Source organism: Amyelois transitella, chromosome 13, assembly GCF_032362555.1.
Source record: "Amyelois transitella isolate CPQ chromosome 13, ilAmyTran1.1, whole genome shotgun sequence".
NCBI lineage: Eukaryota > Metazoa > Arthropoda > Insecta > Lepidoptera > Pyralidae > Amyelois > Amyelois transitella.
This window is the reverse complement of record NC_083516.1, coordinates 6874296-6883385: the sequence shown is the minus strand read 5'-3', so window position 1 is coordinate 6883385 and position 9090 is coordinate 6874296. Positions and strand designations below refer to the sequence as shown.

At 35.0% G+C, this 9090-nt stretch overlaps 2 protein-coding genes across 2 annotated transcripts; one reads left to right on the top strand and one right to left on the bottom strand.

Annotated features, from left to right (window-relative positions):
• The first annotated feature begins 3233 nt into the window (after positions 1 to 3233).
• Positions 3234 to 4695, top strand: LOC106132066 (transcription elongation factor SPT4). The gene is made up of 4 exons (XM_013331379.2): positions 3234 to 3458; positions 3759 to 3865; positions 4314 to 4369; positions 4521 to 4695. Exons 1-4 carry the CDS (start codon positions 3390 to 3392, stop codon positions 4637 to 4639), a joined length of 351 nt encoding a protein of 116 aa, XP_013186833.1. The 5' UTR covers positions 3234 to 3389; the 3' UTR covers positions 4640 to 4695.
• Positions 4696 to 4791: 96 nt separating this feature from the next.
• LOC106132067 (TP53-regulated inhibitor of apoptosis 1-like) lies at positions 4792 to 6086 on the bottom strand. Its single transcript, XM_013331381.2, has 2 exons — positions 5586 to 6086; positions 4792 to 5401 (listed from the first exon to the last, which is right to left on the bottom strand). Exons 1-2 carry the CDS (start codon positions 5730 to 5732, stop codon positions 5303 to 5305), a joined length of 246 nt encoding a protein of 81 aa, XP_013186835.1. The 5' UTR covers positions 5733 to 6086; the 3' UTR covers positions 4792 to 5302.
• Between the last annotated feature and the right edge of the window lie 3004 nt (positions 6087 to 9090).

Below are 9090 nucleotides of genomic sequence, written 5' to 3'. Positions count from 1 at the left end.
GTAGATGACCCAGTCCTCATCGTCATCTGATTAAGCTCGAGCTTGGATCTTTAACGGTACCTATTGCTGCTAATCCTGGGTCCTCTATATACTCGTATCTAGTCCGTTCGCTCTACACATAGTCGTTTATCCCATGATAAGAATATTTTATCAAGTGAAATGTACATTTATTTGGATTTGGCCCATCGCCTAAAAGAGGAATCCCAAGTTTATAAGCCTATCCCTTAGTCGCCTTTTACGACATCCGTGGGAAAGGGATACACACTACCTTCATACATATGTACCTACTTACATGACTAACAAAAACATGAAATTAATACTTCATGTGATATCTACAAACTATTGACATCACTGAAATTCACTGAATTATGTATGTCTAAACATCCAAGTTCGTGTCTCATCATGCCCTCGCCAGGATTCGAACCCGGGACCTACTGTGTCACAGACTAAGTATTACATATCTAAGAACAATAAACCCAAATAATTATAAGTAATATGTGGCGAAGAAAGTGGCGCATCTAATATTCTTCAAGGTAGGTAAGTGTTTGTCCTGTAAGAATAGGTAAACTTTGTTTTTTAAATTTTCAGTTGATGCATGTTTTTTCCTTAGTAATAAATATTAAATCGTATGCATAAGTAAGTGAAGGAGACGGCGCCTGCATCGACAGCTGCTGCCGTAGTTCGACGATAGATGATGTCATGCGGGGGGTCAATTCTAATCAGATTCATCCTGAATTCCGACGTAAACAACTTTTTCTAGTCGTATATATCTACTTAAGTGGTAATGATAACTTAATGGATTTTTCCGAGAACAATACATATCGCGTCATTGCGACACACATACTAGTTAGGGCTCCAAGTAAATAGGACTTAATTATACTTATTAATATGAAAGTTCATAATAATATAAAGTCGACAAATCGAATTCTTAAACCACGTAAGTAAGTAAAATATGAAGGAGTTCTGGATTTTAGCCGCAAAATAATTTCAATTCAATATTTTTATGGTGTTTTACTTTGAAACCGCCAATGTTAGAGAGGCTTACATCTCAGCTCAGGCTCACAAGTTGATGCAAGAGCAGCTGTGTATAATTAAGATACGAGAGAGACAATTAATTTAGATACTTTACAACCATAAAATCTAATGAATTGCGCATTAAGCTAATTATGTTTCCATTCTCAATTTAAACTACGCAGTTATCTACTGGATTTTAAATAGTATAAGTTAACCGCGCACGCGCAGCTGTCCGCTTGATGTAAATAATGAGGCACTCCACTCCTGACCTGTGGCCTCTTCGTTCATTCACAGATTTCTACTTACTACTCGTACTAGAACACTTCAAATGTGGTTCTAATCACGTACTTATCACTTCCAATGTAAACACATTCGAACACTGTTTATCTAATATAATAGGGTAGTACCCTATATACCCTATATATATATATATATATGCTACCTACCGGGAAAGAGGCGTGATTTCCTGTAATTTGTATATTGATTGTTGAAGTTGTTTAGGTAGTTGGTACTAATTAAATAGGTAGGTATTTAATTTACCAAAATAATGTTGTCATTTTAAAATTTAGCAACTTGATAAGCCAAATATTTCCAGGATCTGTGGGGATAATTGTTTTCTGGAAATACTCACTTGAACAAAGCCTCGCGCCTAGTTTTAGATATAAACACATTAAACTTTTAAAATGTTTCAAAAATAAATACAGAACGAAGGCACGCCTCTCATTTTAGATATGGAGAAGGCTTCTTTACGTTCCTCCAGCATTGATCTGGTGAGCACTGACATCTAAAAGGGTTCCAAAAATCTATATTCATGTAATTTGCGACATGTATCGCGACTCAGGTTCTTTAGTCTGGACCGCTGTTGGCCAAACCCGGCTCAGTCGGAGTTCATCAAGGGTCAGTCCTCAATTCACTTATGCTCAGTGTGGATATTGGATGAGGTGTCGAAAGTGGCACTCGGGAGCAGTCCCCGTGGCTAGTCATGTATATTGGTGATATCACGCTGGCGGATTCGGACAGTGAGATACTGATGCGACGGGCAAACGCTTGGAGGTGAATCTCTTGGCTAAGATGGAGTAAATAGCCTATGATGAAGATCCCCCACCTTTACGCATAGGCGATAACCTGGTTCAATGCGTTCGACCACTTTAAATACCTACTTTAAATCTGTACTCGATGCTACTAAGGACATCGATTACGACGACCGACGGCCTGAGTTGGCAGGTGTCGTCTGTAACCCTAAAATGCCCCAAAAGGTCTTTAAATCCATCATTAGGCCTGTCCTGTTCTATGGCAGTGAGACGTATTGGAGGCCAGTGTTGGAGCGGTACAAACAAAACCTGCATGTCACGTAAGGACCACGTGAGGAACTCTCATATCCGTGGCAGCTTGCATGTCCGTGACATAGCAGACAAAAGACCGCTACCTACGCTGGTGCGTTCACGTCTTGCAAAAACCGGCAGACTACTTGGAGAACAGATTATGCCTGACCATGCCCCCTCCGCCAAACCTAGGTAGAAAGGGCAGGCCGAAGAGATTATGGCTGGACAAGCCTATGGCCTGAAATCCGAGGACACCGAAAACTGGACCAAGTTGAGAGAGAAAAGTCTGAAGGTTGACCCCGGACCCCAAAACACTTCTGTGAAGGGTGCAACCGGGAATACGCAGAGATGAGAGAGAGAGAGAGAAAATGTTTCAATACATACATATAATCACGCCTTTTTCCCGGAGGAGTAGGCAGAGACTACATGTTTCTACTTGCCACGATCTCTGCATACTTCCTTCGCTTCATCCACATTTTATATTTTCGAATGTTTCAAATATCATTATAAATACCTCGTTGGCGTTTTACCGCCAAAAGCTCTATTTTTTTTAAACTTATGTACGTCCCTGACCTCAAAATACTGTTATTTTCTTTTTATCTAGGCACCATAAATAATATAAATGGATAGATGTGCAAATGGAGCTGTGGAAAGCACGCAAAGTTTTTACGTGTTATAGTGTATCATGCAATTAATACGCATATGTAAGTTTACTTACGCAGTCTCGAGTGTACTATGCCTAGTTAGCACGTGTGAGTCTTAACTTTGGCGCACTGACCCGTTCACATAATGCTACTATATCAGTTTCTATGAAGAAGAAAAAAGAAAATACATATACGTCATCAAGTGTAACTATAAAATGACAGTTGTCATTGTCAACTTTTTGAAACTACCAAAACAGTAAACAACACGCACAAGACGAAGAATATACACTACCTACCTACAATACAACCACTTCACAATTATTTTTCATTCAATACAAGTAAATTACAGATTTTCAAGCAATCATTTATTTTGTAGCCAATAAAAATATTATTACTATTCCAAGCAATAATGTCCCTCGACACGGTACCAAAAGATCTTAGAGGATTACGAGCATGTTTGGTGTGTTCATTGATAAAGGTAAACCACGACCCTCATTTGAATCAAAGCAATTCTATTTGACTAATATGAAACTGCTTAGGTATTTCTTTAAAATAAAAAGACATTGACATTCTTCGCGTGTAGATGTTAAAGTATTAATGCTTAGGTATTTACTGTAACAGAAAATACAGGTCGCATATGGAACCTTTACATTTTTTGCATGTTATTGTTCTATTTTTCAATGTATTCTTAAAAATAATACTATACGTACCTATACGAATAGTACATGTACAAACAACTGAACCCTAATATCTAATCTATCAACATTTACAATTTCAGACTTTTGACCAATTTGAATATGATGGATGTGACAACTGTGATGAGTTTCTACGTATGAAAAATAATAAAGATAATGTGTATGACTGTACAAGTAATAATTTTGACGGGTAAGTCTGCTGTTCACTAAAATAAATATGCATTTTAGTGAACAGCCTTTTATTCTAGATCTAAAGATTTTGGAATTGGTTTTGTATGTGTTTTAAATGTGCTTTAACCTTTGAACACCTTTAAATATCTAGTAGAAACTTGACCGAGACGCCAATGAAGATGTTAAAGTTACACAAAAATCATTAGAGAATGGGCTTCATAAACCTATCATTGTGAAGTTTGAGCATCTGTAAGCAATTAAATCACATAGGCACATAAGCCTACTAATTACTCTAAAGTCATACATAAGTACATGACCACCATAAAATGTGAAACTGCATCACCCTGTTACACAGAAATTTAGATGTGGAAAATTTACGATTAATTAGTTTAGAGCCCACAATATTAATGTGCATACCTTTGTTATTTTGTTTGATCCCATTTCATAAACATATTTTTCTATTTTAGTATGATTGCAGTTATGAGTCCTGAAGACAGCTGGGTATGCAAATGGCAGAGAATCAGTATGTATCTCTTTTTTTCCTAAATGTTTTGTTCTAAGTCAGTTATACAACTTTTCTAGCAATTGTTTTATCTAATTAAGTTTTCATCTATTCCCATATTTGAAGCTTTTCAAAGATTTTATACAAAATATTTGATTCTCTCTCTTTACAGGTCGTTTTTGTAAAGGAGTGTATGCAATATCAGTGTCTGGTAGGCTTCCTGCTGGAGTAATCCGTGAAATGAAAAGCAGAGGCTATGTCTACAGGCCAAGAGACACAAGCCAAAGATAATTTATTTTACTTCATTATTTTATAACTCCATAAATAAATTCTCACACCATATCCAATTGTGTTTTTGAAAATTTATTAGTTTTAATATATAAGAAATAAAATATTTCCCATGAGTAAAATTTTTAAATATAAAATTATAATGAAAAACTTAATAGAATGCTGACACATATATTTTTACAACTTTGTACTATTTGCAGCTAACATATTTCCTGTATCCCATATCGCATGATATCATAATTATTGTTATCACATATTAAATAATTCTCCTAAACTCTGTCCAAAGGATAAAACAATGGTTGTAGTAAGGACAATAATACTAGAATGAAAAAGTGTTGCAGGATTCAACTAATATTAACACTAACATATGATTAATATTTCATTTGTCCCCTAATTTATCTCCTGAGTTTTTGACATAACAGAAATAATAATTTAATTAATAAATGCAGGTAAGTCTTTCCCATCATTAGTAGCTTATAATAATATTTCTAAGATTTATTAGAACAAGCCTTACTGACAAAACAAGATCTAAAATTCATTTATCTACATACTCTCTACATCTGTTTTGTCGTTATTTTCTAATTTATTCAAATGGCTTTCCATATTTCCATTGAAAATATTCCAACATGTTGCAGTATTGAGAGCACATATGAGGTTAAATTTCTGTCAACTCGAACTTTCGGGTGGAACTTTGTATTCATTTTCAGTGCCAAGAATATCCTTGTCAATTTCCTTGAAGTCAATATTTTGTTGTTTCATAGCATTCTGAAAATAAAATTAAATAATAACTTTACACTTACTGTACTCAATTATTAAAAACCAAATTCAGTCAGTAAAGACAGTCATTTATGGGGCCAATTACAATTTTGTATAAATTTCATGTAATTACTGCTAGTTTGAATTAAAACTGTTAATAATATTGTAATTTATATTAGAAATAAACTATTACCTTGACGCATTCTTGATAGATTTTGAAAATTCCTGCACACACTGAATCATCATGATCACCCTTCAAAAATCTTTCAGTAAACCAAGTATTGAAGCAATCGTCGTACTTTTTCTTTAATTCTGTACATTCTTCCCCGATACTATTCATTGCTGTTTTTATAGTAATTGCAATTTGATTTTCTGGTAAATAAATACCAGAAATCTTTTAATTCTTTGGTTAGATTGCGTCGGTAAGACACGAGCGTAGTCAACTATTCCTTGTTCTGAAAACGGCTTTCCAAAGGTTATTTAACCGTTGTCGAATAGGTATCGGTATTTTGTGGCTTTTTTATTCGTTTTGTGACATCGTTCTTGTGCCCAAGTAAATAGTGTGTTATTGTGTAACCAAAGTACCTCTCCCACTTCTTTTTTGAAGGTACCTTTTTTTAAAGTACCTTCTTATAAATAAGGTTATCTTTTTCTGGAAATGGGTAATTTTTTTTATTGATATTACCAGTAACGTGTTTAATTATACTAGTTTCGTCATCACTATTATTACATAGTTTCAGAGACTTGCGCTGCTACCAGCGCCCAAATGACATTTTTGATAGTGACGGTTTAACGACGACCACTATTTATTTGTCCTTATGTGTCGTTGCGAGTTTTATACATAACACAACGAAACGTGCACGTCCATGTTTCTCACAACGTTGTACAAACCGTCTATTTTCATAACAATCTAGGTACATATTAGACAACCAACGAGGTAGTAACTAACTCGTTGTGAGAATATGGCGGTATTTGTTGATATCATTGCGCGTATCGTAACGACTTTGAGGGATTATTCGCCAACGAAAATAAAATGCCATGCAGTTTCCGATACTTTAGAATAGGACCACTCCATCTCTTTCCCGTGGATGTCGTAAAAGGTAACTAAGGTATAGGCTAATATACTTGGGTTGGGAATCTTCTTTTAGACGAGGCCTTTTAGTCTTTCTATAACTGTTGGCTCTGTCTACATAAAATAAACTTTCCTCTATTCTTTGCCCAGGCTAAATACCAATCTCTTTGTCATCATTGTCGTTTTTTATGTTTTAACTTCTCCGGATGACAACTGCGATGCCGTGACGGGAGGCAACGATGAATTTGATGTCAAGTGGACACAACGTTGTGCAGACGTTATATCACACTTTCGGTAAGACAAGAGTGTCCAAAGTGCTAAAATTTCCGAAAATAAGTTAAATAAAGTGCCTAAAAAACTAATTTCTACCTGTAGGAACAATTTGAATGATATTGGCGCGATAAAATCTCATTGGTCAGTTGCGGCATCGCCATAAACATGACCTTTTTTGTTTAATATTTTTGAACGAGATGGTCACATTTTGTGTACTTATGCCTGTTATAACTAATCTTAAACGCTTAAACTATTTTCTGATTATTTCTGTGATCGTCAACAGTATGTGAAATTTGACGTGTATATTTCAGAACCTTATCCAACACGCTCTGGGGTCAGTCAAGGATCGACGATTACTGCAGCGGTCAGCGGGCAAGTCAGCCACGTTTGTTTGCATGTTCGACCACGCCTACCATATCGCAAGCGCAATCCCCTCTCTGTCGCATGCTCACGCAAATCATTGTGATATTTATGTGGATGGATGGAATAAGTTTATAAGAATTTTTTTGTTATTTTGTGAGAAAGTTGAATTTTCTTCAACTTGTTTGTTTCTGTAAGTAACTTCTATGTTTCTTGCCCATATTTTATTTGTTATTTTTTCTTTTTATTTGAAATGAAGACTGTCAAGATTTTATTTTAGTGTATAAGAATTCCTTGCCAAATACTTTAAAAGGTGTACTACTACCGTTGTATTATTGGAGTAAATAAATAAATAAAACTGTGAGAGTGCATATTTGACGAAACGAAGTCGTTCGAGTAGTTGTTTAATAATGCACAATGTTGGTGCGAAAAGGGCATAATTGTATGCTTAATATATCAATATTTCATGAAATATACATACATATGGTCACGTCTATATCGCTTGCGGGGTAGACAGAACTTGAAAAGACTAAATGGCCACGTACAGCTATTTGGCTTAATAATAGAATTTCATTTTCATGAATTTCGAATTCAAATAGTGACAGGTTGTTAGTCCATCGCCTAAAAAAGAATTCCAAGTTTGTAAGCCCATCCCTTAGACGCCTTTTACGACATCCATGGGAAAGAGATGGAGTATTCCTATTCTTTTATGTATTGGTGCCGGGAACCACACGGTGTGTGAAATAGTGTGAAATGTAGTATAAATAAATATATAACCCACTCTTTTAAATTCCGTAGTTAAATTCAATATTGTATAAGGTATATTTCTGCTAAAAACAAATTATTATTTCACATTAGTGTTGGCAGAAAAACATAATATAAATCTATAAAAATCTTAAAACGTTTCTCCTGAAAAATTTTAATATTCGTACTTCGGCCTTGTCTTACAGACTCAATTGTCAATGTCATTAATTTGTTACGTTTGTCACCCACACGCACGCGGGTCGCGTATCCAATCCAAAGAAGTGATATCGGATCATAATAGGGATGTGACATTGCTGATAAAAAATCGATTTTTATATAATCGATTTATTTTTTAAGTATGAAAAATCGATTAACAAATAATCGATTTTTCTTAAGAAAATAATCGATTTTATTATATTGATAGATTTTTTCCAAATTTTTCAATTTATGTCAAAATAAACGCCATATACATTATATCAATAGATTTATTCATTAAAAATAAACAACAAAATCAGTAACTTCTTATACAGGCTGACATTTAATTCAACTGCATAAATTTAACTGTTACATACATACATACATACATATGGTCACGTCTATATCCCTTGCGGGGTAGACAGAGCCAACAGTCTTGAAAAGACTGAATGGCCACGTTCAGCTATTTGGCTTAATGATAGAACCGAGATTCAAATAGTGACAGGTTGCTAGCCCATCGCCTAAAAGAGAAATCCTAAGTTTATAAGCCTATCCCTTAGTCGCCTTTTACGACATCCATGGGAAAGAGATGGAGTGGTCCTATTCTTTTTTGTAATAGTGCCGGGAACCACACGGCACTGCCGGGAACCACACGGCACTGTTAAGTGTACTTATCTAAAGGATATTTAAAAACGTAAAAAGAAAAATATCGGTTCATATTTCAGAAAGTACGAAAAAAAAAATAAAAGTATCAAAATCCACGATCCTAAATACGTAATATCACCCCGGCCGGCGGAAAAGCGACGCGTAAGATTCAGAGGTCAACGACACAATGCATTCAGCTGAGCGATCTCGACAACTCTGCACTTTACTTGATCTTGATACTAGAAAAATAATTTATTTTTCAGACATTTATTTACATGTTTAGTTTAAAATTATTTTTGTAGTATTGGTCTTAATAAAGCGTGTGACGTATTTTTGAGGGTTTTTTAAATGTGAAAATGATGATGTTTAATTTAAATAAAAATAGGCTCAAACGGCTCAGAAGCATGGG

What these genes read in the sequence shown, in the direction of transcription:
- LOC106132067 (XM_013331381.2), bottom strand. Translation starts at nt 5,732, where the DNA reads ATGAATAGTATCGGGGAAGAATGTACAGAATTAAAGAAAAAGTACGAC. An exon ending in TCTATCAAGAATGCGTCAAG is followed by an intron (nt 5,402 to 5,585) that starts GTAATAGTTTAT and finishes TTTTATTTTCAG; the next exon opens with AATGCTATGAAACAACAAAA.
- LOC106132066 (XM_013331379.2), top strand. Translation starts at nt 3,390, where the DNA reads ATGTCCCTCGACACGGTACCAAAAGATCTTAGAGGATTACGAGCATGT. An exon ending in TGGTGTGTTCATTGATAAAG is followed by an intron (nt 3,459 to 3,758) that starts GTAAACCACGAC and finishes TTACAATTTCAG; the next exon opens with ACTTTTGACCAATTTGAATA. An exon ending in ACAAGTAATAATTTTGACGG is followed by an intron (nt 3,866 to 4,313) that starts GTAAGTCTGCTG and finishes TTTCTATTTTAG; the next exon opens with TATGATTGCAGTTATGAGTC.